At 49.2% G+C, this 27,656-nt stretch overlaps 1 protein-coding gene across 3 annotated transcripts; it reads left to right on the top strand.

Moving 5' to 3' along the window:
* Positions 1-963: 963 nt before the first annotated feature.
* PIP4K2B (phosphatidylinositol-5-phosphate 4-kinase type 2 beta) lies at positions 964-27,272 on the top strand. Of its 3 annotated transcripts, none has more exons than XM_069482438.1 (10): positions 964-1,229; positions 13,149-13,223; positions 15,187-15,252; positions 17,678-17,830; positions 18,727-18,873; positions 19,571-19,609; positions 20,140-20,253; positions 21,697-21,955; positions 22,441-22,544; positions 23,181-27,272. In XM_069482438.1, exons 1-10 carry the CDS (start codon positions 1,071-1,073, stop codon positions 23,259-23,261), a joined length of 1,197 nt encoding a protein of 398 aa, XP_069338539.1. In that variant the 5' UTR covers positions 964-1,070; the 3' UTR covers positions 23,262-27,272. The 3 variants fall into 3 exon arrangements, with proteins under 3 accessions (XP_069338539.1, XP_069338537.1, XP_069338540.1); XM_069482436.1 differs by having other exon boundaries at positions 13,149-13,246; positions 15,156-15,252; XM_069482439.1 differs by lacking the exon at positions 17,678-17,830 and having other exon boundaries at positions 13,149-13,246; positions 15,156-15,252.
* The last annotated feature ends 384 nt before the right edge of the window (positions 27,273-27,656 follow it).

Genomic DNA, 27,656 nt, shown 5'->3' with positions numbered 1-27,656 from the left:
ATTGTGTCACTTCGTGATGAAAGGTACATTAATTTTTGTAACTGTTTAAAGAGTGACCATGTGCGTTTGAGAATTCTCATACAGAAGGAACAATGTTGACCCATGATTTGTGTCGAATATATGGAGATCCTTCATCCTAGAAATAATTATGTAACAAAGCGTGGGGCAGTTTACTCAAAGATTTCATGAGATGAGCCATAGAATCAGAGGATTATTAAGATAGGCGTCTGAAGGTACTGGCGGTTTCTTAACTTGACCCTTTGCCCTGTGGAGGCTAGGTGACAGGTGGGTGGGCACGGGACCCATTCATAAAAGCCAGGGCTCCCGACCTGCTCCTCTCATTGGCCCTGGGGGAAGGGGCGTGCCCCGCGGGTGGAGCACGCCCTCGGCCCAGGGGAGTGGGAAGATCCACGCCTGGGTGGAGCTAGGGGGCGTTCCTCGGTTTTCCAGGGTGGACTTCCTTTCCCCTTGCTGTGTCCCTCCTCTCTCCCCCGGGGTGGGGATGGTACGGCCCACCCTCCTCGCACTCCCGCCCCTCCCTCCCGGAGCTGTGGCGCCGCCGCCATCTTGGCACTTCAGGTTGAGGGAAGCGCCAAAGCCTGGCTTTGGGGGGGTCCGGGCAGGGAGCCCCTCCCGCGGTACACAGCGAGAGTGGCCCATCCCTCCTCCCCTCCCCGCTCCGGCGCGGGGCTCTGAGGCCTGCCGAGGCCGGCCCCGTTCCTGTCAGGCCCGGGGAGGAGGGGCGGGCGGGGCGGCCGCTGCCTCCCCGGGACGGGCGGTACCACCCGGGCGGGGAGGAGACGGCCTGGTGACGGCGGGGCGGGGGCACCGCCCGGGGGCGGGGTGCGGAGCGGGCCGGCCGGCTCCCTGGGGCGGGGCGGGCCGGGGAGGGCGGGGCGTGGGGCGGACTGAACCACCGGGGCGGGGTGGGGAGGTAACGGGACGGGCGCGACCATGGCGCGGTGAGGGAGCGGGGGTGGGGATCGGTCTGGGGGAGGCCTGGGGCCGCTGGCTTGTGCGCTGTCTCCGCCGCCCCCCCTTTCGCCGCCGCCGCCGCCGCCGCCCCGGGCATGTCGTCCAACTGCACCAGCACCACGGCGGTGGCGGTGGCGCCGCTCAGCGCCAGCAAGACCAAGACCAAGAAGAAGCATTTCGTGTGCCAGAAAGTGAAGCTATTCCGGGCCAGCGAGCCGATCCTCAGCGTCCTGATGTGGGGGGTGAACCACACGGTAACCAGCTCCCCGCGCGCACCCCTCCGAATGTGGCCCGGAGCGCTCCCACGCCCCCCGCGGCCCCGTGCCCTCGCCCCGCGAGCCCTGCCGGTGACGCCTGCTACCCCTTGCCAAGCCACTTGCACGCCCACCCCACCCTTGCACGCCGTCCGGCCCGGTGTGCGCTCCCCGCGCGCCACGCGAGGCCTGGTGTCTCCATGGTATGCTGTCGCCTGCTTCCCTTCCCTCCAGCCCCTCTGGCTTCCTGCGTCTGATGTATTCGCTTCGGGCAGCCCCTGGAGCGCAGAGGGGAAGGCCTGGGTGCAGTGGAATCGCTTTCATCCCCTCTCCCTCTCTTCTCTCCTCACCCTGTTAGTTGCATGTGTATTCCCCCTTGTTCCTTACAGCGGGCTGCTAGCGCTGTCCAGGTGACATGGCAAGTGGCATTGGCCTGCTTGAATAGTCCTCTATTTCTTGTCATTTAGTGTGTGTGGCTGTTCAAAGTTTCCCATCCTCCAGGCCTCCTTACTCCTGGTTCTGGAAATCCTCCCTGGGTTTCCTTTTTTCTTCTTGAACAAGATGTATCAACTGGAGAAGCAAAGGCTTCTTTGAACCACAGACACTTTACCAGGATCTCCCTGGATTAGGGAGAAGAGAGAATGTAGCCATTTGAGAGAAGGGGAGGCCTGATTATAAGGAGGGACTATTCATAGTAGAAATAATGTGTCTTCTGGTATTTTCCTGTGGTGTTCATATCAAAGAAGTTGACTTCTTGTGTAGTGTATGGTCCCCAAGTGTGTATTGTATGGTCCCCAAATGTGTGATGATACATGGTGATTATTGTCTTAGATGAGAGAGTGGTCCCTTGGATTCTTGGGGTGCTCTGAGATTGTTAACTGTTTCTGCCAGGAAGTTGGACTTGACACAGTGTTTGACTTGACACAATGTTTACATGCTGTTTGTTTAGGGTCTTTCTTCTTCCCCTTCCAACTACTTGCTTCTTGCCTTCTGACTATTTCTTTGTGAGTCCCTGTGCTAGGCAGGAGCAGAGGAAATAAAAGAACCTGAAACACCAGTTTCACCAACTAGAAGTTTGGATTTAGGAAGATCAAGCTTGGGTTTCCTGTGGATTTCAATTGGTTAGGCTCCCTGACTTTTTTGAGCACTTGAAATTGCCCACAAGTCCAAAGTATGACAAAGAGGGCCAGTAAGACTTTGCTTTGCTTTGGTAGAGGAGCTGGAGGTGCTTTTGGGTGGAGATTGATGAACCATACTCTGAGCTAAGGTTTCAGATCTTTACATCCGATATAGAAAAGCACATGTATGTGCATGGTGAGGTCTTTGTTGGTTTCCTTGTCTTGGGCAGGTTACTATTTTCAGTATGCTCACTGGGGTTAATGAGGGTCCAGCCAGGGTAGATGGAGAGTACCACTGGTGTAATGCCCAGACCTCTAGGAGCTGCTTCGGGCCAGCAGTCCAGCACAAGGTTGTTATTCCTGCTTCCTGGTTGCCTCAGGGGCAACCTTTCTAGGGAAACTGGGTCATCAAAATGTGAACCCCGTGTCCCTTTCTGGAAGTCATTTCTTGATTTTGTTCTGTATCCTGCTTATCACCAGAAAGCATCTTATCTGTGTAGAGAAGTGGTAGAGGCCGGAAAGGCAGGAGTATTGTAGTTAGCCAGAAGGAACCTTGCATCCCTTATTTTACGTATGAAGAAATGGAGGCCCCAGGTGGAGGGTTAGCTTGCCTGTGGTCACAGCAAGAGGTGTAGCTCATTGTCCAGCACTGTGGGGCTGTGTTAGCTAATGGTGGTGCCTGAGTGGCAGGTCTTGTTTTCTTTGCCCCGTTCCTCTTCCTCTCTCTCAGCCAAGTCTCAGGATAGGTGGGAACTATAGTCTTGTTAGAAAACCTAGATGATTACTCTGGGTTATGTGCCCTCGCGTGCCAGCTCCTGGGAGTGTGTGTAGTGCTCGGTGTCCAGATAGACAGGCAGTGAGTCTGTCCAGATGTAGGCATCTGATGGAAGCCTCTCAATGGCAGAGGAGCTACCTGTGATTCCTACTGTCTTGGACAAAGTGGTCACTTTCTTTTTTCACTCACTAAAGATAAAAGTTTGTTTAGGGGGCTAGCTGGAAAGGCATTGACTTTAAGCAAGATCCATGCCTCTGGGCATAATGAGCAGGCACCTCAAGGGAAAAGCACTAAGTGCCACTGCCCTGGACAGGCTGAACTTCGATGTCAGTTAGTCCCAAGTTTTTTTGCTTCATCCTGCCTTGCAATAAGGTCTGGAACTTCAGTGTCCATCTGGGAAATGGAGACATCTGCCCAGAAGAAGAGTGTAACATCTTGTAATTGGCAGTAGTTCCTAACCTTTTTTTTTTGAGACAGAGTCTCACTCTGTTGCCCAGGCTAGAGTGAGTGCCGTGGCGTCAGCCTAGCTCACAGCAACCTCAAACTCCTGAGCTTAAGCGATCCTCCTGTCTCAGCCTCCCGAGTAGCTGGGACTACAGGCATGCACCACCATGCCCGGCTAATTTTTTCTATATATATTTTTAGCTGTCCATATAATTTCTTTCTATTTTTAGTAGAGATGGGGTCTCGCTCTTGCTCAGGCTGGTCTCGAACTCCTGAGGTCAAACGATCCGCCCACCTCGGCCTCCCAGAGTGCTAGGATTACAGGCGTGAGCCACCACGCCCGGCCAGTTCCTAACCTTTTTGGCACCAGGGACTAGTTTCATGGAAGAGAATTTTTCCATGGACAGGGGTCGGGGCCGAGATGTCATGGTTAGGGGAAGGGTGGTACAGAGCTCAGGCGGTGATATGTGGCCCATTTCCTAGTGGGCCATGGACTGGTACTGGGCTCAGCCCGGGGGTTAAGGACCGCACGTCTAGGGGATTAGGACCATATTGTTCTTCGTGGATTGCTGGCCTTTCTTGGAGGTTCCTTTCCTACAGAAGCCTGCTGCTACAGCTTTTTGCCATCTGAGGATTCAGATATCACCCTTTCTGTGATTCTTTAGTTTCTCACCCATTCAGGCATGTTAGTCTATAGCTAATGGTGTATCATACATGAAGAATGGATATGTCTTTATCTACAGCAAAAGTCAGTTCCTCCTTCATGAGGTGGTTGGTTTACTTTTGGGTGGAAAAAGAGAAAGAGAGGACTTTGAACACAGTGGTGTTACAGGAGCTGCTGTCATGGACAAGAGATGCGGTCCATGGATTTTGCAGAGGAAGAGTGTGTAGGAAACAAGGAGAAAAATCAGAAGACTTTATACTGTTAAGGAGAGAATTAATAAAAAGAGAAAACTAGTGTTTTGGTGGATGAAATGCAGTTCACAGGTATGGAATTAGGGAAGAGATGGCTTCAGAAAAGAGCATGGAGACCAGGGAAGGCAGATCTGGCTTGATACTTCTTGGCCAATATAGGAACCAGGTATGTGTGAACACTTATACGGATCAGAAGAATAGGAGCAGTTGATGGTCACTATATTTAACTATTTGAGATACTGCCAAACTGTTCTCCAAAGTGGCTGTACCATTTTACATTTCTACCAGCAGTGTGTAAGGGTTCCAGTTCCTCCACATCCTTGTCAACACTTGTTATTGTCTGGTTTTTTTTTTTTACTATAGCCATTCTAGTGGGTGTGAAATGGCATCTCATTTTGATTTTGATTTGCATTTCCCTGATGGCTAATGATGTTAAACATCTTTTTATGTGCTTATTGGCCATTTGTATATTTTCTTTGGAGAATGACTACTAAATCCTTTGCCCACTTAAAAAAAATTTTTTTGCCTATTTTTAAATTGAGTTGTCTTTTTATTATTGAGTTGTAAGTGTTCTTTTTATATTCTAGGTACAAGTCCCTTATCAGATATATAATTTACAAATATTTTATCCCATTCATTGGATTGTCTTTTTCATTTTCTTTTTGGTATCTTTTGAAGTTCAAGTTACTAATTTTAATATTAAAAGTCCAGTTTATCTATTTTTCTTTTGTTGCTTGCACTTTTGGTATCATATCTAAGAAGACTTTGCCTAACCCAGGGTCATAAATATTTACTCCTATATTTTCTTTTAAGAGTTTTATAGTTTTAGCTCTTTTAAAATATTCTTTTCTTTTCTTTTTGGAGACAGAGTCTTGCTCTGTTGCCCAGGCTAGAGTGCAGTGGTGTCATCATAGCTCACTGCAGCCTCAAATTCCTAGGCTCAAGTGATCTTCTTGCCTCAGCCTCCTGAGTAGCTGGGACTACAGGCATGTGCTACCATGCCCGGCTAATTTTTCTATTTTTTGTAGAGATTGGGTCTTGCTCTTGCTCAGGCTGGTCTCACACTCTTAGCCTCAAGCAATCCTCCTGCCTTGGCCTCCCAGAGTGCTAGGATTACAGATGTGAGCCACCATGTCCAACTTAAAAAATTTTTTTGTGGTCAGAACACTTAACTTGAGATCTACCCTCCTAACAAATTTTTAAGCGTACAATGCACTATTTTTGACCATAGGTACAATGATACACAGCAGATCTCTAGAGCTTATTCATCTTGCTTAACTGAAACTTTATGCCTGTTGATTATTAACTCCCTATTTCCCCTTCCCCAAACTCCTTGAGACCACCATTCCGTTCTTTGTTTCTATGAATTTGACAATTTTAGATACCTCATATAAGAGGAATCATGCAATATTTGTCATTCTGTGACTGGCGTATCTCACTGAGCATAATGACCTTGAGGTTCATCCATGTTGTTGCAAACTGCAGAATTTCCTTTTTTTTTAAAGATGGAATAGTATTCCATTGTATGTGTATGCCACATTTTCTTTATCCATCTGTTGATGGATTTAAGTTTTTTCATGTCTTGGCTCTGTGCATAGTGCTGCAGTATATATAGTTTTAGCTCTTACATTTAGGTCTGTAATCCATTTTGAGTTCATTTCTGTGTATGGTGAGAGGGACAGATTCATTCTTAAGTCTGCGCAGTTCCTCTCCTACGTTCCACCCCCATTCTGTCCACACTTTTTCTTTGTTTAATGCAGACCCCAGACCTCCTTTGCCTACCCTTTTTTCCTTGCCCTGCTGCTTTGAAAATCTTTAGTAAATTCCTGCTGTAGGAGGCCTTTGGATGAATTTGTTCGTTAGCAGGCCTTCCCACCTCACAGAGAACAGTGGGGCTCAGACAGCAGGAGAAGAAACACCAAGATGTAAAAAGGAGGAATAAACACAGGGGGGTAGATTTGTTGGCTCTTGTGGCTCTCTCTTCTTTCTCTTTTCCTTTTAGGAGTTTCATCTCTTGCTTAGACCTCCTTGGTCCTGGGAGTATGTTTCCAGTATATCATATTTCCTGATGGTGGCAAGTAACAAATGATTGCTGGTGGTGGCCAACCCATGGCTGAGCCACAGCAGAGCCCCAGACACATCTGGAAACCTGCATGCCTAGCCCAGGCCTCCTGGGTGAAAATTCCTAAGAAGGTCACACAGGGAAGCGGAGGCTTCTAGACACAGAAGTTCACCAGACTAGAACTGCCTACTGAATTTTCATCTCCAGTCAGATCGGCATAGAGTGAGCTCTCTGCTCCCAAGTCGTTTCCCACTCAGCTTGTTTAACCTCCTCATTATTGATGCTGATGGCTCATGGAGTTGATCATGTGGATAATCCAAAACCACTTACATGACGTGAGATACAACAGACTTACCTTCTTTGAGAGTATGTTTGGAGGTTCTAGCAGGGAAGTGTAGCTACTCGTGTACCCTTGACCAAAGAATGGTCCTTCTCTATGGGAGAAGGTCATCCTCTTCCACGGGGCATGCAGCTCCGGGAGGGACATACATGGAGTGGCGAGGGAGGAAGGGGACACATGCCTGGTCAGCCAGATCAGCCGAATCAACCCTGGTGATCAGTGGGGTGACAGATGTCACAGCTATATTGCCCTCACATCCAGATTTACCTTCCTAATGTGTTGTGTTTAGCCTGGTATTTGAATGAGTTTGCATTCCCCAAGTGTACTCCTGCAGAAGGTGAACGAGATTGGCCCAGAAATGTACTAGAGATAGTAAAGGAAGGACATATCTTCCTAAAACATTGGTTTAGTGCAACTTTTTGTGCTTCAAAATTTTAGTCGCCCCCTTTTGTTTACCAGATAGAGTTTATTCTTCTCTCCCTGGCATTTAAGACTCTCTATAGTCTGGTCATAGCCTCAATAGCTAACCTTAACCTGTCCCATCCTCCAGGCATGAGCCTTTGGCACGGTCACATCAGCCTTGCTGTTTCTTTTCTCTTTTTATCCTAGTGTTAGTCATCCTTTAGCCCCCAGCTCCCTCCATCCATCCTCCCTCCTGATATTGAACAACTGCTGTGTGCCAGTCATTGTGCTAGGAACATAAAAATGGGTGAGATAGAGTGCCTCTGCCTTCTGGGGACTCACAGCCTAGTGGGTAATCAGACATGTAAACAAGTAATTACCCAAGTGAATGTGATATTTAGGACATAAAGATGCACAAAGAAATGAGTAGTTAATTCAACCTGAGGTAGACTCACAGAAGTGTCATTTAGGCAGCTCTTGGATGATTCTCTTAGCTTTGTCCCTTTTCTTCTTACTGTCTTATCACCTGAAATGTCGTAACGGCCTTATGAATGGGCTTGCTTCCAATCCTTACTTGATTTTTATCCCAGAATTACTTTTCTGTATCACCCATCTCATTATGTGAGTTCCCAGACTTAAACCCAAGAGGGCTTCCCATTGTCTGCATAGTTAAGTCCAATTTATTACACAGTGGGCAAACCTAAGTTCAAACCCAGGCTCTGCCTCTTATTAATAGCATGCTTTGGAGCAGTAATTTTTGAAGCAGTAATTTTCTTGCTGAACTTCATTTTTATTTCCTATAAAATGAGCATAATGCTTTCCTTGCAGGGCTATTAGGATAGAAGCAAGGAATGGAAAACACTACCTTAGGCAAGATAGCTATGAGTAGGAAGGACTGCACAGCCAAGGTTTTCGCATCAGAGAGACCTGGGATCAAATGCTATCTCTGCATGTACTGTCTGTGTGATTTTCAGTAAGCTTCTCTGAACCTCTTTTGCAAAGTCAGATTAGTAATACTTTAAGTGACCATTAAGTATTAGAAATAATAGCATAGTACAGAACATATGTTATGGCCAGGCGTGGTGGGTCACTCCTGTAATCCTAGCACTCTTGGAGGCCAAGGCAGGAGGATCTCGTGAGCTCAGGAGTTGAAGACCAGCCTGAGCAAGAGCATGATGCCATTTCTACTAAAAATAGAAAAATTAGCCAGGTGTCATGGCATGCACCTGTAGTCCCAGCTACTCAGGAGGCTGAGGCAGGAGGATTGCTTGAGCCCAGGAGTTTGAGGTTGCAGTGAGCTATGATAATGCCACTGCACTCTATCCAGGGCAACTGAGCAAGACTCTGTCTCAAAAAAAAAAAAAAAAAAAAAATTGAGAATATATGTTGTATACGTGTGATGTATAGTATAATATATAATGACAGAAAGCAACGACCACTTACAGATATTCACTAAATGGAAGCAGCTGTTATTTATTGATATTGTAGTAGACTGTTCACCTATCTTTCCTGAATTCTCTCTCTCTACTCATTATCTTTGTCCTGCGCTGTTGCCCTCTATCCCACCCCCACCCCTGCACACACACTCACTGTTCCTACAGTGGGGCAGTATACATTCACAGCTCTGAGGCTTAGTTCTGACTGTTCCCATGGCCTGGGATTCCTTTCCTCTCATTTTTTGGAGAACTGCTGTCCTAGGCCTGTATTTCTCTGTAGCTTCCTCTAGGAACCAACCCTCTCACTCGTATTCCCAGGCAGAATCAATCATATCTTAATCTATTTTTCCATCTCCCTTTATACATAACTCAGTTATAGCACTCATCGCATTGTATTAGTTATTCATTGTCTTCCTAACTATACAGAGATGTCTTTTTTTTTTTCTTTTCTTGTATCCCCAGCTTTTGGCACAATATTAGCATATAGTAAGGCCCTTGATGTATTGAGTAGAAGTAAACTGAATAGACGTTTGGCAGAGTCTGAGCCAGATCAGAAAAGGCCTTGAATGTCAGACTAAGCAGTTAACACTTCAAGGTTGATGAGGAACCATGGAAGATTTGTAAGCAGGAGTGTAACATGATCTTATTTTAGATTCTTCCAGTGTCAAGTGCTCTTGGCAATACCAGGAAAGGCATTAGGTGCCTGTTTCTAGTCTGATGTGTGAGGACTGGGAGTCTGACCCTCTGCCATTCTTGTTGTCTCTGTCGCTGTGTCCTCTCTTAATTGTGTACTGCTTTGACTTCAGGTTTCACTGTGTCATGGGTTTGTCTCATCTCCACGAAAAGATTATAAGCCTCCTATTTCTTTCTTGTGTACAACACTTTCCCCCCTTGCATCCCTCTCGTCCCACACACACCCCTCACACAGAATGAAGCAGATATTTCAGGCAGTACTGTTCAATTGCAATGGAATAGAACTCTCTGGGATATAAAATTTAGCACAACTAAAAAAAATAGTATAGCTAATCCCTGGAGTGAATCATCTACATATGGTCTAGTGGAAGTGAGTCTATCTAGTTAAGATATATGAATTGTTCACCAATATATTATCTGAGTTAAAAATGTCCTGCTATTGGGTTGTATAATCAAGAATAGAGGTGAGGCCAGGTGTAGGTGTGGTGGCCTATAATCCTAGCACTCTGGGAGGCCGAGGTGGGGGGGATCACTTAGCTCAGAAGTTTGAGACCAGCCTGAACAAGTGCGAGACCCATCTCTACTAAAAATAAAAAAATTAGCTGGGTGTGGTGGTGTGCACCTGTAGTCCCAGCTACTCGGGAGGCTGAGGCAGAAGGATTGCTTGAGCCCAGGAGTTTGAGGTTGCTGTGAGCTAGGCTGACACCACGGCACTCTAGCCCGGGCAACAGAGTGAGACTCTGTCTACAAAAAAAAAAAAAAAAGAATACAGGTGAAGTGAGAACTAAAAATTTACCAGTTTAAACCATTTAAACTGTGCTGCACTAAGAGTTACACAAAGAATTAATGAATAGAACATTCTCAGATAGTTCTTTTTTTTTTTTTTTTTTTTTTTGAGACAGAGTCTCACTCTGTTGCCCGGGCTAGAATGAGTGCCGTGGCGTCAGCTTAGCTCACAGCAACCTCAAACTCCTGGGCTCCAGCAATCCTCCTGCCTCAGCCTCCCAAGTAGCTGGGATTACAGGCATGCGCCACCATGCCCGGCTAATTTTTTGTATATATATATTTTAGTTGTCCATATAATTTCTTTCTATTTTTAGTAGAGACGGGGGTCTCACTCTTGCTCAGGCTGGTCTCGAACTCCTGACCTCGAGCGATCCACCCGCCTCGGCCTCCCAGAGTGCTAGGATTACAGGCGTGAGCCACCGCGTCCGGCCTCAGATAGTTCTTATTAGAATAATTCATCCTGGCTAAGGGGCAGCTGACCCCTCTCAAGCAAGTGTTTTAGTCTTTTCTTTTTTTTTAAAATTTACTTATTTTTATTATTATTATTATTATTTTTTTGAGACAGAGTCTCACTCTGTTGCCCAGGCTAGAGTGCCTTGGCATCAGCCTACCTCACAGCAACCTCAAACTCCTGGGCTCAAGCGATCCTCCTGCCTCAGCCTCCTGAGTAGCTGGGACTACAGGCATGTGCCACCATGCCCGGCTAACTTTTTCTATATATTATTAGTTGTCCAGTTAATTTCTTTCTATTTTTTAGTAGAGATGGGGTCTCGCTCTTGCTCAGGCTACAGTCTTTTCTAGTTCTTCTAGTATCAAGCCTGGGTTGGCAGTGAATTTGGATCTTGGACTAACCCGGAATTGATTTGTAGTAATACTATAATGTTTTGGTATAAAACAATACTCTTTGAGCCAGTGATGTGTTCTTTCTAGCATGGAGGGATGAGCTAGAAAAGGCAGAATTGCATAAGAGCCCTGAACTCTTTGTTTCTGCTTTAACTGTCTGAGCCAGGCTTGATGTGCCAGGAAAAAGGAAATGGGACAGCCACCATGAATTGTTTCTGTTGGCAGAAAAACAAGGAAGTGGAATGGTTTCCTCTGTAGGCACAGATTTGAAAATCAAGTTCTCTTGTGAGCAACCCCCTGGAATGGGAACCGACCTGGCTCTTTTTTGGTGTTTTTTTGGTTGGGCTTTTGGGAGGGTTTAGCCTATGAAGGGCATCACAGGCTTGGATGCTGGGAATTTAAAAATCAACTTTATTGAGGAATAATTTACATACAATAAAATGCACACATGTTAAGTGTACAGTTTGATGAGTTTCAGCAAATATATATACCCATGTAACCATCACCGCAAACAACAAATAGAACATTTTTGTCACCCTAGAATCCTACTTCCCATATTCCTTTACACTCAGTCCCCCCACCCCCCACCAACCTACCCATGCAAATTGTCTGATTTCTCTCACTATAGATTCCTGTTCTAGAATTTCATATAAATGGAATTACACAGGATATACTCTTATGTCTCAGTCAGTCGGTTTTTGCCAGCAGTTTATTGAGTACCTACTCCTCTGCCAACTTGTAATACTACTCCCCTCCCCTGTTCACATACGTGCACTCCTACACTTTCCTTGATTTCCCCATGAGTAAACTGGATTTTTTACCACGGGTGGGAAGGTATAGTTCCCCAGCCCATTTACTGCACTAACTTGAACTTCCATCCTCTGACATTTCTAAATAAAAAAGGTTTGGAACATAAAAGGGGCAGCAAATTAAATGCCATTTCCCCCACTTATGCTCCTAGTGGAGTCTTAATGACTCTAGGTTATCCCCTCACTGGCACCTGGGGCCTCATTGAGATAATAGGATTTGCAAGGAAAGTGTCTGGGAGACACAAGGCTGTGCACCCTCCCCCCCAATCCATTAAGTCAGGACTAAGGTTTCTTCTGTAAATCCTGAATGCATTAGTGGCAACTGGGTTGAGGGTCAAATGTCAAATACTCTGCTGTGCTAGGAGAGGACATCTGTGGCTAATTAGACCACTAATTGGCTCAACTGAGGGTGGGGAAGGGCAAAATCTGCCCTCTCAGCTCTGCGCCAGTGGGAAACCAGCTCCCTGTCCAGGATCCAGCTCCCTGAAGGAGGTGAAAGACAATGAGAAGGTTTGTTTGTAGTAGGGGCAAAGCCTCCTGCCACATCTCCCCCAGTCCAGCATAAGGCAGGCCATGGCGTCAGGAACTGGCCCGGCTTTCATCGAGAAGGTCAGAGTGGGCCAATGGCCAGATTTCTACCTCTTTTGGCTCACTTTAAATATAATCGTTTACTTTAGGGATATGAGTTATACACCCACACAAATTCATCCAGCTTTTTTCTGCCTTGAGCTAATTTCTTGAGTGACCCACAATTTGTATGAAGATGTTCAAAGGCCTTAATTATTAATAATACCCACTTAGGTTGGGGGACATTTATTATTGCATTTGACAAATATTTATTGAATACCTGCCATATGCAAGTCATGGTGCCAAGCACTGTGGAACCCTCAAAGATTAGTTAGATGATCTTTATTTAGAAAGATAAGTAGTATGGTATCGCCTAGCCTAGTCTAGCAGGCTCATGAAGTTTGTAAGCATTAACTCCAAAATGAATAAGGCTGTGAGATGAGTAGAAGATAGACACAAACAATGCTTCGGGGATCCCAGGACGGGAAAGAGTATTTATGGTCTAGAGAATCTTGGAAAGCTCAAGGTGCCTTTTGAGCTGGACCTTATTGGATGGGGAGAATTTAGGTAGAGATGAAGCTGGGAACTTACTTGAAGAGAAGAGCAGAGATAAAGAGGGAATCTATGGATGTGGTTTTAGAAAGATGGTGGCATCCACATTGTAGCATATTGTCTCTCTGAGGCCAGTGGCCTCCTGGCTGAGAACCTCACTTTCTCCTTGCTTTGCAGATCAATGAGCTGAGCAATGTCCCAGTCCCTGTCATGCTAATGCCAGATGACTTCAAAGCCTACAGCAAGATCAAGGTGGACAATCATCTCTTCAATAAGTAAGTTGTCTGCGATGGTGGGAGTGGGGGCCAAGCCAGCACCTGGTAGAGCGTGACAGCAACACTTGGATCACAGAGCTGACGAACTGGCTGGGAAAATGCATTCGTTATGTGCCTCTCCCCTCACATTGTCTTGTCATCCCACTCCTTTATCAGCCTACCTCTAGTGTCACCTGTGGCGAGTGGCTGGGCCCGGGGTGGTTCACCTAGGGCCAGCTCAGGTAGACGTGAGCTGCTCGGAATCTGAGCTGTCTAGCATGAGGCTGCAGCAGTGGCCCTATCTTGATCTTAGGCTGAGGTGGGAAGCTGCTAGGCATGCTTCTGGCCTGGGGTGCAGCCAAGCTCATTTCTCTCCTTCTGGTCTATGAACAAGTGGCTGAGCATGGTGCTCAAGGGCACTACCCAAGTAACTCTCCCATTTTTGTTTGTTGTGGCTTCTTGGATTAGCACCAGTGTCAGAAGGTCGCCTCAGACATTGTTGGAGACACGCCAGCAGCCATCTCACCTGGCACAGCGTGGGCCTGCCATAAGCCCTTTGGAGGCCTTGCGCTTTCATCCCACTGTGGGTCACCCCAGGAACTATTTGCTGCTCACACTCTCTTCCTTTTCTGCATGTGAATCCTGTTTCCATGCTCCACTGTTTCTGTCACCCCACCACTCCCAGACTGTTAGCCCAGAGGAGAAGATCAATTTGAGAATGTTCTTTAGGGGCCTCCCTCTGCCATGATAAGTAACATCTTGTTCTAGAAGCCATCTGTCTCTATAACTGCTACCTGCTACGTGGCCACCTACGGAAGGAGAGGCGGCCCTCAACTCAGAGGTGGGAAAGGAGGTGGTTCTGTCACAGAGGGCAGGGCTCCCGCAGTGGGCATTGCACCATTACCCAGTTCAGGGTCCGTGGCCTCTGGTGAAGTTCTGCCACCTTGACATCTTGGCAAAGCAGAGCACCCAATGTCTTGTTTCCTTTTATCTTTATTCCTTTTGTCCTTTCAGCAACTGTTTGTGTGCTGTTTATTAGACTGTAGTGCTATTTTACTAGAAGATGGGGTAAATGAGGCAGACTAGGCCCCTTCCTTCATGAGAAGCCATTCCTTTTTATCTCCCTGAAGTTTGTCATCCTGGAGTAGTCAGAGGGACGTATTTCTGAAAGGGAGTCTCTAAGCAGGGTGGCCGTTGTAGAGATGGAGGATTGGTAGGAGCCATCATTTGCAGGTGATTCTCTCTCTTCCTGGGAGTCTGTGGGTTGGCTAAGGAGTGGGGACAGTGGAGATTGGTGCCAGCAGCCAGCAAACAAGGCTCTGGGATCCCAGTCAGTTGACTGAGGCCCTCCTCAATCTAAAGCACCTTCTTGCTCCATCCCACTGGAAGTCCTGAGCAGAGCTTCCTGTATGTAACCATCTTCATGGTGCTTTGACAGCAAGGTCCCCAGAGGAAAGGGGCCATTTGATGAGAAAGGTCTTTCCCTGTAGCGATCAGACTGATACTGACCTCACAGCAATGTTCGAGTGCCGCCACCCACCCGTAGCAAGTACACTGCTTGTGAGGTGGGGCCCGCACTCATTCTCACCGCCCAGTGGGTAAGAGTTTTTTCCATTAAGTTTTATTGAAGGAAAACACACATACAAAAAACCACAAATCATAAGTATACAGCTGCATTGATGTTTACACAGTGAGCACAAGAGATGTAAAGTTTTTAAACTTTTTCATGCTCAGAATCACCTGGAATGTTTGTTAAAAATGCAGATTTCCAGACTCATCTCCAGAATTCCTGGAGCCTACAAAGCTACATTTTAAGCATGGTGGACTGTGAGATCCAGGTGATCTGCGGACCACGCTCTGCCGTGTTCCGAAGTCAGAATTGAAATGAGCAGGGGGCAGTTCACAAAGACATGTCTCTGCTTTTCCCTAGGGAGAACCTCCCCAGCCGCTTTAAGTTTAAGGAGTACTGCCCCATGGTGTTCCGAAATCTTCGGGAGAGGTTTGGGATTGATGATCAGGATTACCAGGTACGGGGTATCGTGGCAAAACCAGAGGGTTAGGGAGTGGAGTGGGGTCAGGAAGCCACAGGACAAGCAGAGGAAAAAAGTGTCTGTAGTTCTTGTGCTACGTCTCCCTGTCATGCCCCAGCCCAGCAGTCTCGGCCTGGCAGGGCCCCGTGGAGGGTGAGCGCTCTGGAAGCGCTTCCGAGGACGAGGACGCCTCTCGGCTCAGGCCCCTCGCCCTGGGAGGGAGCGCAGCGGGAGGGAGAGGGCTCTGAGGAAGCTGCTTCACTTTAGTTTGGCATTCCCAGTCTAGGCTGAAGAACCCTTCTCCTTCGTAGTTTGAATTAAAAGAGAATTGTTGCCAGCGAGAGATGAGGCCTCTTAAAGCAGATAAGACAGATTAGAAAAGGAAGACTTCAAGGGTAGTGTAACCTCTTGCCAGGTATGAGTGTCACCTCCTAAACTTGTCCCCTCTCCTGGTGGTGGGAGGGAGGGTAGGCACTTCAGGGCAGCTGCCCCCTTCGGGGGGTGATAATGTCACAGAGGCCACAGGCCTGTTAGGAGGAATCAATCCCAATATCAGAGACATTATATCTGACTGTAGTCCGTGGTTTCTGTCACTTCACCACCTTGCGCCTTTCCCTGGACCTTCTTGCCCTGGCAGACAGCCTGGTAGCAGAGGTGGGAGAATTTTGTAACAGTAAGAAATGTAGCTTTCAGTCGTCTGTGGGGAAAAAAGGAGTGGACAGCACAGTGACATCTAAAATGGTGCCCAAATCTTTTCAAGCACTATAGTCCCTCCACCCCACCCCAGTAAGTCTTTCACAGAGGACTTCATGGAAGCAGAACGGGCCCTGGGTAGAGTCTCCCTCCCCTCTCTCCTCCACTCCGGAGGGCCTGCATGCAGAGACAGGTATCCCGAGGGCAAGGGGGTGTGAGGAGATGCAGGGGGCTTGAATGCCTAAGAGTGTCCACGTCTAAGAGGTACTGGGAGGTTCCTCCAGCCCCCTCTGTTAGGACCGAACCCTGAACTAATTCATGACCTGATTGGAGCTTGAAGTTTTCTGAAAACTTCTTGCCACTGTTGCATCCCCAAGTTGCTCGTTTTCCGTCTACTGTGGTTCCTTCCCCTCCCCTCGGCTGTCTGACCACATCCTCTCAGTGTCTGCATTTTGCCCCTGATAGCCTTGCGGGCACACGCCTGTGCTCAAGACTGAAATGAGGGCAGGGAGGATGGGGCTCAGGGAGGGGCTCTGTGCTTTCAGACCACCGGTGATCTAGAGAGTCAGAGGGCGCTGCCTGGACATGAGACAGGGACAGAGCTAGACCTCCCAACTGGGCTTGCAGCCCGTGAGTCTTCCTGGTAGAAGGGCCTGTCTGTCACGTAGCCTATTCAATATTTCTGGATTGAGGGACACCCTGTTTTGGGGGGTGCTGCTTAAAGTTAGCACCTTTGCCGAGAAACTCCCAGAGCTCCTCACCGCTCAGACTTCAGTTTCTGCCATGAAGGTGGTGCTCCCTCCGCCTGGCTTTCGTGAGGAGGCATTAGGCGAGGGGTGAGAACGGGATCCTCATTAGGAGATGAGGAAAGGGCTGGGAGAGGAGGCTTTTCTGCAAACAGATCCCGCTGCTGTGTTTTCTCGGGAACAGGGACATCTGGGATCTTCCCTCAGTCTTGCCTCCCAAAGGTCTTCTGGGGCCTGCTTGGTGAACACATCCCTTTGGTTGACTCAGACCTTCCCCTACCCTACCTCTTGAGGCTTCTCCTGCTGTCTGATTCTGTTGGAAGTGGGGCCTTGAAGAGGCACAGGGATAGAGCCAGAAAAGCTCCCCCGAACTGCCTCCCAGCCCTACACAGCCATGCAGGAGGCTGCGGTAAGGGGACAGGCATCAGAGAGATGAGGACCAACTTCCTGCTTTGGGAAGGGTTTTCCAGCCTCAGGGTAAATACAGTGAAAAGAGACAACTGTTCCATTGCTTCTTTATGCTAGACCTCTTAAATACAGTATTTCCTAAGCTTCGTCTTTGTCTCACCAAGACTCGAAAATCAGCCTGGTCTGCCTCCTTGTGTTCCAGATAAGGAGACTTGGGGTAGAGAATTTGAATGGCTCACCCAAGGTCATTGCGTGTGAGGGTTGGGGTTAAAACCAAACCCCCTAATATCTGGGGCAGAGTTTGTGTGTAGGGTAGCTCTCTGGGATTAGAGTGAAAGGAAACTCTGGGATTAGGAGCAGGGGTAAGAGAACAACTCTTGTCACTCCACAGGAAGATTTTAGGGAGGGATGTGAACACCCTGTGAGAAAGGGGTGGGTAAGGTCCCCTCAGGGAGTCCCTCAGTCTCAGTGATGTTGGCTTTTGAGCAATCCAGCCCGTAAGAGAAGACTCAGAGGGAAAGTCAGAATCCTTGCCCCCCTGCCAAGCCCAGCCTGCTTTTGTCTCGGTCCATCAGAATTCGGTGACGCGCAGCGCCCCCATCAACAGTGACAGCCAGGGCCGGTGTGGCACGCGTTTCCTCACCACCTACGACCGGCGCTTTGTCATCAAGACTGTGTCCAGTGAGGATGTGGCTGAGATGCACAACATCTTAAAGAAATACCACCAGGTATGGTGAGTCCCAAGCCTGGGCTGTGGAGGATGGGTGGGAAGAGGGAGAAGAGAGCCCCGGTGGCCAGTGGAGCTTCTCCGGGAGGGGCTGGTCCTTTCTGGTAATGGCAGGTGCTTCCTGGTAACCAAGCAGCAGGCCCTCTCCTGCAACGGTGTTTCCATGTGGTGAAATGCCTGCTTTAAAAAAGAAAAAAGGAGACACGAAGGCACACTGCTGACTCAGTCCCACTTGGAAAGTTTTCCCACTCTGGCATCTGCTGCATTGCTTCTGAAAGAGGTCCTGGCGGCTTGGTGGGGTTGTTTGCTTTCCCGTTCCGTCTCTCCACTCATCTGGAGCCTGTCCACGAGGAAAGTAGGGCGTGCTGTGGCACTGTCTGAGTGCTTGTCCTCAGCCTGCTTGGGTCTTCATTTCTGGGGCACCTAAGAAGTGGTGAAAGGAACTTCTGGTCTTTTGAGAGTGAGAGGAGAAACCCTGGGGCGTGTCATGGGTGAAGGCAGTGGGTGCGGAGCCTTCGTGTTCTCCCAGACAGCTGGATCCGGCCCCGCCTCTGCACCCTGCCCTTGGCTTTCCCGTACCAGGCAGACAGAGGGGGTGCAAGGCATGGATCCGTGATTTTCCTGCAGTAGAATCCTATTTCTTAGGTGAAATGATGTGAACCCAGAGGGACTCTGCACTGCCCGCTCAGCTCACTGCTCACTCTGCCGTGGGAACAGGGGGAGGGGGTGGCTGTTGCTTGTAAGTCTGAGAAACCCCTGTTGCTCACAGAACCCAGTTGGAAAATCATGAGTCTAGAAGTTAGAACCCAGGGAGCATTTTAGCCTGGGCATAGCCTCACCCATCCAGGGCACCTTCGTGCCGTTTATCCTTCCCTCTTCTCCTCCTTTCCATTCTAGTTTATAGTGGAGTGTCACGGCAACACCCTCTTGCCGCAGTTCCTGGGCATGTACCGCCTGACCGTGGACGGTGTGGAAACCTACATGGTAGTTACGAGGAATGTGTTCAGCCATCGGCTCAATGTGCATCGCAAGTATGACCTCAAGGTAAAGTGCCCTGCGTTTGCCAGCGCTGTGCCCGCCCTCGCTCTGAGGCTTAGCAGGGCCCCTGCTCCGCCTTCCATTAATTGGGAAAGCCAGAGCATATGTGTTGGCATGGACAGGTGACTCTAGAGTGGGTAGGCCTAATTCTTGTGGACCAAAGGCCATTTGAAGTCCAGGTGACAGTGACAAGAGGTTATTTAAGCCCTTATGGTACCATATTTATGCAACAATTAATGCTCTTCAGCTCCTCTCTGCAGGATGGGCAGCAAGATGGGGGCAGGTGGTGCTGACACACACACCCTGGCATCTGTCCAGGCCCCCGGGGGCGACAGAACAAGTGCATTTCTAGACAGCAAGAAGGACACACTTGTGGCTGTGAACCAGAATGAATGAATGATTTGTGTAACCACTGCTTAATATATGTCTCCCTGTTAGAAGGAAAGGGCCCTAAGGGCAGGGACTGAGTCCTCCAGTGCAGTCCTGGTCGCTGAGCACCTAATGTGTTCCGTGTACATAGTCAGAGTCTGTAAGTAGGCTGTGACACAGAGTAAGTGAACAGGTTGCTGCCTCCTGGCTCCTCTAGGATCCTAACCAGCCTGCTTGAGTTCCCTGCTGGCTCTCCCCAAAGACTGGTGCCTGTTTGCTTGCTCAACGGGCTTTGCCCCAGCTGGACTTCTCCTGATGGCTCTTATCCTTTCAGGGTTCTACTGTTGCCAGAGAAGCAAGTGACAAGGAGAAGGTATGCTGGTGCAGAGCAAGTGTGGAAGGGTCACTGGAATCAGAAACAACTGCTGTCGGCCATCCTGTCACTCCCCCTCTGCAGCCCCTAGTCCAGCTCCCAGACGTGCAGTCAATCAACATGAAATGCTCCGTGTCACTGCACACTTGCCTGTCCTTGGCCTAGGCCTTGGTCTCTAGCCTTTTACCTCTGGCCTCACTAGGTTCTTCGTAGGCTGCTGGGATGGCAGACAACTTCCGTCTCATGGCCCAGCCTCAATCAGTTTGTGGCCGCCTGAGCTCTGGGGTAGTCCAGGCTCAGCAGGAAGGAATCCTTTGGGTAGTACTTATCGTCTGATAAATGCCATGTAGTTGCCATCCCTGCCTGCTCTGAGCCTGGGACTACAGGCTCCTGCGCTGTTGATTTAGCAGGTTGAGTGTGCGCTGCAGGTCCTTCCCCTTCCTGTACCATTGCTCCCAGCAGGACAGTTCATTGTCCCTGGTGCGAATGCATCAGACCTATCCAGCCTAACACTGCTATTGCTCTCCCAGGCCAAGGACTTGCCAACATTCAAAGACAATGACTTCCTCAATGAAGGGCAGAAGCTGCATGTGGGAGAGGAGAGTAAAAAGAACTTCCTGGAGAAACTGAAGCGGGACGTTGAGGTACTCACTAACCCTCATTTTCACCTTGGTGGGGTAGGGCCCCTCCTATACCTAGAGTGGGAGCCTCTTTAAGAAAAACTGAATTCACTGCTTGCCAGGAGTACAGACAAAAGGAAGGGTGGTGATTTGAGCAGTGTGGGCACTTATTTGCACCTAAAGCTCGTGCACATGAACGTTCCATTTGAGGGGCACAGCGTGTGCCGGCAGAACCTCTGTAACTTCATTTGGAATGTTTTTCCCTCTTCACTAATTCATTCCAACACCTCCTCCAAACTCCCCTTCTGCTGGTGTCCCTCAGGGGAGGGGGCATCTGGCCATTAGAGTGGCAGGAAACCACTCTGATCCACCAAACAAGCTCTTCTGGCTCACCAGCAACCTTCCGGCTGTCGTCAGGTGAGGACAGGTGGTAAATAGCGTATGTGTTGTTTGGACTACTTGATAACTCAGTATCTCGTCTTTTTTTTTTTTTTTTTTTTTTTTGTGAGACAGAGTCTCACTCTGTTGCCCTGGCTAGAGTGCTGTGGCATCAGCCTAGCTCACAGCAACCTCAAACTCCTGGGCTCAAGCGATCCTACTGCCTCAGCCTCCTGAGTAGCTGGGACTACAGGCATGCACCACCATGCCTGGCTAATTTTTTCTCTATACATTTTTAGTTGTCCATATAATTTCTTTCTTTCTATTTTTAGTAGAGACAGGGTCTTGCTCTTGCTCAGGCTGGTCTCGAACTCCTGACCTCAAGCCATCCTCCCACCTCGGCCTCCCAGAGTGCTAGGATAAAGGCGTGAGCCACCGCGCCCGGCCAAAAGATTCATTCTTATCATAGATCTTAGCAACCTTAGCTTATGATTTTGTTTAAATCAAAAAGTTTCACCTTTTCACTTAAAGAAAGCAGTTTACAGCTTTCCTTTGGCATATCTGAATTGCTAGGATCACTACTCTTGCTCTTTGGGGCCATTATGAAGTCAAACAAGGGTGACTTGAACACAAGCACTGTGATACCATTACAGGGGATCTGATAACCAAGATGGCTTCTGAGTGGCTAGCAGGCAGGTAACGTACACAGTGTGGATACGCTGGACAAAAGGATGATCATGTCCTGGGAAGACAGAGGAGGACACAGCAAGTTTTCATCATGCTACTCAGAATGGCACACAATTTAGAAACTTAAGAATTGTTTAGTTCTGGAATTTTCCGTTTAATATTTTTGGGCCACAGTTGACCATGGGTAACTAAAACTGAGGAAAGCAATACCATGGATAATGGGAGAACTACTGTATTTAATAATAAAATAAAATCCTTAGTCCTAGCCCCGGATATTGGGTATTTCAGAACTGTTTGTAGAATTCAGTTTAAAGAAATGCCCTTTCCCCTCTTTCCGGATACTACTGGGCTGTCCCATGTAACGCCTTCTTCCTTCCATCCTTCCGTATGTCACCTTCCTAGTTCTTGGCCCAGCTGAAGATCATGGACTACAGCCTGCTGGTGGGCATCCACGACGTGGACCGGGCGGAGCAGGAGGAGATGGAGGTGGAGGAGCGGGCGGAGGACGAGGAGTGTGAGAATGACGGGGTGGGTGGCAACCTGCTCTGCTCCTACGGCACACCCCCGGATAGCCCTGGCAACCTCCTCAGCTTCCCTCGGTTCTTTGGTCCTGGGGAATTCGACCCTTCCGTTGATGTCTATGCCATGAAAAGCCATGAAAGTAAGTAGGAGCCCGTGCCTGTCCTGCCCTGCCCTGGCCCCCATGCTACCCCATTCGGGCTCACTGTTCGGATACTCCTGTGGGTGTCTGGACCTCCAGCTCATTCACTGCTGACTTTGACCTCCTGCCTCCACGCTCCCGTACAGGGTCGCCACCAGTAACTGGGGCCCTGGGGTTCCTTCTCTGTCAGGCCTTCCTTCACCTCTCTGCTTATCGTGGGTGACTGAGGCATGGTTCTGCTCTAGTTCAAGGGGTGGACAAAACCTTATATACACTGTCATGTCAAGCCCACAGGGTAGCTATGAAAATCAAATAAGAACTATGAGACCTTCTGAGAAGGAGCCCATTGGTCATTCCTTTTCTCAGCTCCACACTGATAGGGATGGATCTGAACCTCACGTCTGAAGGGTTATGGGTGCGCCCCAGCTGCATCCTGCTCTTCTCCCTGCCACTGTTTCCTCCTTCCCTGCTTCGCCTCCACCCAGGTGCCCCCAAGAAGGAGGTCTATTTCATGGCCATCATCGATATCCTCACGCCATATGATGCTAAGAAGAAAGCTGCACACGCTGCCAAAACAGTGAAACATGGGGTGAGTTCTCTCTGGTTTTGTCAAGGGCCCAGCTGGGTGGAGTGTGTCTGTGCTCACCCTGCGACCCTCAGGGAGGGTGGTCTCAGGCCTGCTGCTCTGCCACCCTTTCCTTCCCAGGGCAGAAAACAGGAAGAGCAGTCTGCCTGCCTTGCCTTTGTTCCCTGCCATCTACGCCCCACCCCCTCCCTGCCAGGCCGAGTAATATGCCCAACTTGTTTTTCCCTCAGTTCTCCCGCCCTTGGGTCCCTGAGCCCGCCAGCTCCTGTCCCTGGGGACTACTGGGCATGTTGTGCATCTTGTTGAACGGCCAGTAATAGCTTTGTTTACATGCCCACACTGCTCCCCACAGGCCTGCTTCCCCGTGGAGTTGAAGCTACTGTTCTCCACACAGGGCCTCTCTACTACCTCCCCACCGCCTTTCCTCTACTTCAGTGCAGGCCTGGGGTTATAAAGCAGAGGCGTGGGGCCAGGACAGTGTGAGACATGTGAACCATTTCCTGAGGTCCTGCTCAGTGTGGCCACCTAATTCAGCTCTGATTCTGAATAAGAGGCTCCTGAATGTCCAGGCTCCTCCCAGGTGCAGCTTCCTGATTAGGGCCAAGGAACTTGCCCTGAATCGGCTCTTGTATATTCCAGGCAGGGGCCGAGATCTCGACTGTGAACCCTGAGCAGTACTCCAAACGCTTCAACGAGTTTATGTCCAACATCCTGACGTAGTTATCTTCTACCTTCAGCCAGAGCCACAGAGCTGGATGTGGGGCCAGGGATCGGGAGAGGGAGAGGGTGTATTTGGGCTAGATGGGAGGGTGGGGAGCAGAGTGGGGGGTTGGGAGGGCTTTAGCAATCAGACTGCAGCCTGTGACACTGAAAGAGACGCTGGCTGGGGAGGAGGGAGACAGCTGTGTGTGCTCACAGGATGTAATCTCACCTTCTGCTTACCCTTGATTTTTTTCCCCATTTGACCCACGTTAAAAAGGGGTTCCCTTTTTGGTACCATATAACCTTTTAAGATACCTTGGGGCTAGAGATGATTTTGTGGGTTTATTTGGGCTTTGTTTCTGAAATTTCATTGCTCCAGGTTTGCTATTTATAATACTGTATATCATCACCCTATCCACCCTTCCCATCCATGCCCAGCTCTCGGTTCCCTTCAGTAAGAGGCACCCGGTAGACCCCGCACAAGGGTCCTCTCAGAGCAAAGCGCTCTGACGGCAGATTGGAGAGGTCAGACGCCTCAGCCCTGCTGCATTTGATCTTGTCTGGATTAACTTTTTAATTTTATGGAGTATTGTGCACCACTTCCTCCGCCTTTCCACCTTGGATCCACGTGAAATGTTACATTGTTCCTCCAGTGCTGCCCTCCCCAAGGAACACTCCAGATCAACACCGGGCATCTCAGATCAGAATCAGAGATCTCAGAGGGGAGTGAGTCATCCAAGGGGTGGGGGAGCTGCTGGGTTCTCGGACAGCTGGTTCTCAGAGAACCCCGTGATCATCATCCAAGCCCCAGGCTCTCGGCCCCTGGAGTTCAGAAGGCCTCTCTGTAAAGCTGCCTCCCCGTGGGTCAAGAGGAACTAGAAAGTACCTTTGGATTTATCAGGACCCTCGTGCTTAAATGGTTATTTCCCTTTGGGAAAACCCCACAAACGGACGAGTGTCAAATGAGGTCTTATGCCCTCCATCCATTTACTCTCTTCCAACCTCCTCCCAGGCACCCTCACTTCTGGCTGAGCTTTTAGCTGGGGGCAGATCTCCAAGCACGTGGGGTGCTCTTTGCAGAGATACCTCTTCAAGCCCCAGGACTACCGTGTAGGTAATCTGGCTCCCTGTGCCTGTGGTTTGTCACCTGGTGCCCCCTACCTTGGAGTGTGGCATTTAAGCCTGAGGTTACTTCTGAGTCACTTGAGGATGTGACCTAGGAAATCCAATTTGGAGGCTTGATGCGGGGTTTGACCTGGCCCCAGGCTGGGGGCCGTTTTTCCTTGTTGCCCCCATCTAGACTTTTAGCAGATCTGCAGCCCACAGGTATCCCTGGAAGGAGTGGCATCTGGCAGCTTCCTTCATGTTTTCTACCCACCTTCAGAGCCTGCTACCCGGGCTCTCAGAAATGAGCCACGTGTCATTCTGATGCCACCAAGAGTCTGGTCCGGCTAGGAGAGAAAATGGCCGTTGCTCTGCATTGGGGGAGGTACATTCCTGCTTCTCACCCCCTCACCAGGAACTGGGGATTTGGGATGAGATATGGTAAGATTTATAGATAACCACAAAGATGTGAAGATGGTTTGTGGAACCATTTTGAATGAATAGATTGGTTTTCTGTGGCTCTCTCCAAACCTGGCCAAGCTCAGCTTCTGGAGCAGGAACCAGCACTGTTTCTGTGCCCTACCCACAGCATGTAGGTCAGGAAGGATTGGAGATGGCATTCTCGGACTTCACTGGGGCTGCTGGATTGGGTGGGAACCCTTCTGGTAGCAGCAGATGGGGGTCAAACCACTGCCCTGGCCCCACGAAGGGGCCATAGGTAGCTCTGAATAACTGCGGCAAGACCACTAAGTGACTTGGGAAACTTGGAACTGAGTGGCTCATGGAGAAAACAAATTCGACTTAGGAAAGGGATTACGTAAGAATAATGTCTGGACTTGATTTCCCCACCTCATAATCAAGAATGAAAATTCGGATCCGCTCCTTGTCAGGCCCAGCATCTCCAAAGCTCGGAGGGCTATTCCAGCAGCCTCCACAGCCTTGGACTCCCACCGGCTTCTCTGCATTTGGTCTGCTGATCACGTTGCCATAAAGCGTATGAAACGTGTAACACAATCTTACCAGTTAAAGACTACCAGGTATCTAACTTGTTTAACATTGAGTGTGTGCGTGTGCGCGTGTATGTGTGTGGGTTTTTTTTTTTTTTTTTTGTATATTGTTTACATTTTTGAGAGATAGCATTCTGTTTCAAATGCTCTTTTTGTTTTTCTGACAGTATTGTTGATTGGGTTGAAACATTTTGAGCTGTGGTTTGGTGGATTTTAGATTTTTTTTTAAAGGTCATTCTCTGTGCTATCTTGAAAACCTTGGGTTTGGCCCTCTAATTCCTTTGGCATTCAAATGTTGAAAAGCTGTTTATCTTGGTTTATACAAGTTTTCTTCCTCTTCGTTTTGTAATGATAAAGATACTCTATTTGGTCTGCAGTCTGAATGTAGAGAACGTGAACTGACCCCCGAGAATCTGCCCCACGCTGTTCTCCCGGAGCCCCTCCATTCCCTTCCAGGCAGTAGGAGGCATCTGAGGGGACGTGACCACCCTCAGCCTCACTCCTTGGGGCCACGAAGAAAAGCCAACCATTCTTAGGGCATCCCAGAACAATTTTGGGTCTCCTAAGAACGTAGCATGAGGAGGAGGACATGGCTGATTGGGAGAGGCCAGGATGGGGATGAGGACAGGATTCGTTTCTGCTCTCTCATTCCACCACGTACGGGGTAGCATCCAGTCTCACCTCCAGTCCCGTCCCCTCTCCATCCAAAGGCCCACAGCCAAGAAACTAGTCTCCCAGCAAAACGTAAGGAGTGTCCTGAGAACTCCACTGAAAGACCACTAGGTGGCCTCTGGCCCTGTTCCTGTTCATTAACCACTGGGTCCGTGTCCCCCAGCACAAGCTCCTTCCCTGCACCCTGCGGCTTGCGGGTTACAGGGCATGCCGGGAACCCGGCAGGTCCAGGAGCGCAGGCTGAAACAGTGCTCCATCTTTCCTTATCTAGCTCAGGGGTCGCCGGGCTGTGGCAGGCGCCATGAGTTGCCCCTGTGCCTGTTGCTAAGTTCCCACCACAGGCAGATCGTCCTCCTCTCTTCCGACTTCACTTTTTTCTCTCGCTTGTGCTTTAGGCCTCACCACAGGTCTGGTAGCGCTCAGGGTGTGAGACTAGACTCCGGCCCTGGTGACTTTCCCCTCTTCACGGTCTGCCAGGGGCCACCCTGGGAGGTGGACCAAAGACCCAGGACTTCTCGGTAGCCAGTCCCACCCCACAGCTGTCTTTTTACCAGTTAAAGGTGGGAGAAAAAGCTTCAGCAGTGTCCAGCATTTGAGCTACTCAAGTGTTGCGAGCCAGAAGGGACAGTGTGTTTAAACAACCTTCAGAGCTCTGGCCTTAAACCTGTGGCTCCCCCCAAGTCTAGAGACCTCACCTCTTTCTGGCGGCAATGTGGGCAGAGGGTTCCCTCAAAGGGAAAACACATACGGACAACTGCCCCCATGTCTACCAGCCATCTGCAGGGGGCAGTGACATGGCCCTAGCCCTCTCCTGAGATGTGCCATTTATAAAGAGTGCCCCCAAGGAGACAAGGAGACTCAGCTGTCCCTCAACAGGTTGTGCTGAGATCCCAGGACAGAGGATAGGGAGGAGACATCCACAGGAGTCTCCTGTCTTTGCTCAGAGCCATTGTGTAGGGAAGTGGGAGCCAACAACCTTTAGGGGGAGGCCCAGTGCTGCTCAGCACACCCCAGCATCAGGTCAGATCACTGTAGTAAAAAAAGGTGAACGAAGTTTAGATTCAACTTTTGGAAAAGCAGGATAAACTACCACCCCACCGTATGTGTGTGACTTCTCGATTTCCCATTGCAATTTCCATTTTTTAAATAGGAATTTTCAACCCCCTGTGCTTGTCTAATGTCTGCTCTAAACAGTTTGAGACCCTGTTACTGTTTTAAAATGCATGCATGTTAAGATGAATCTCCAACTGAGGAAAAAAATAAAACTCAAAAAGCTTTGTGTATATCTGTTATGTGAGTCCTTTGGAAATGAGCTTCTGCCCCACCCCCTTCCCACCACAAGAATTAAAAGGTTTTGGTCCCAATTTTAGAGGCAGCTTGGGCTAAATCAACATATGGCTTGAGTTTAGAGAAAGAATGTGGTTGAAGTCCCACTTTCAGATGCAAATAAGCAATGGTTAAGAGCACAGCACAGGGGTCTGCCTGTCAGCCGTTAACTACCATGCACGGGGAGAGATGGACAGACCATCCTCTCCCTCACTCCTCCAGCTGTGTAGAACCAAGACTGGCTAGGAGCCACACACCTGACTTCAAGTCCCAGCTCTCCCCTGATTAGCTATGCAGCTGACTT

Source organism: Eulemur rufifrons, chromosome 9, assembly GCF_041146395.1.
Source record: "Eulemur rufifrons isolate Redbay chromosome 9, OSU_ERuf_1, whole genome shotgun sequence".
NCBI lineage: Eukaryota > Metazoa > Chordata > Mammalia > Primates > Lemuridae > Eulemur > Eulemur rufifrons.
The sequence above is the reverse complement of the archived record's forward strand: the minus strand, read 5'-3'. Positions and strand labels throughout refer to the sequence as shown.

What these genes read in the sequence shown, in the direction of transcription:
- PIP4K2B (XM_069482436.1), top strand. Translation starts at nt 1,071, where the DNA reads ATGTCGTCCAACTGCACCAGCACCACGGCGGTGGCGGTGGCGCCGCTC. An exon ending in TGTGGGGGGTGAACCACACG is followed by an intron (nt 1,230 to 13,148) that starts GTAACCAGCTCC and finishes CTTGCTTTGCAG; the next exon opens with ATCAATGAGCTGAGCAATGT. An exon ending in TGCCATGAAAAGCCATGAAA is followed by an intron (nt 21,956 to 22,440) that starts GTAAGTAGGAGC and finishes GCCTCCACCCAG; the next exon opens with GTGCCCCCAAGAAGGAGGTC.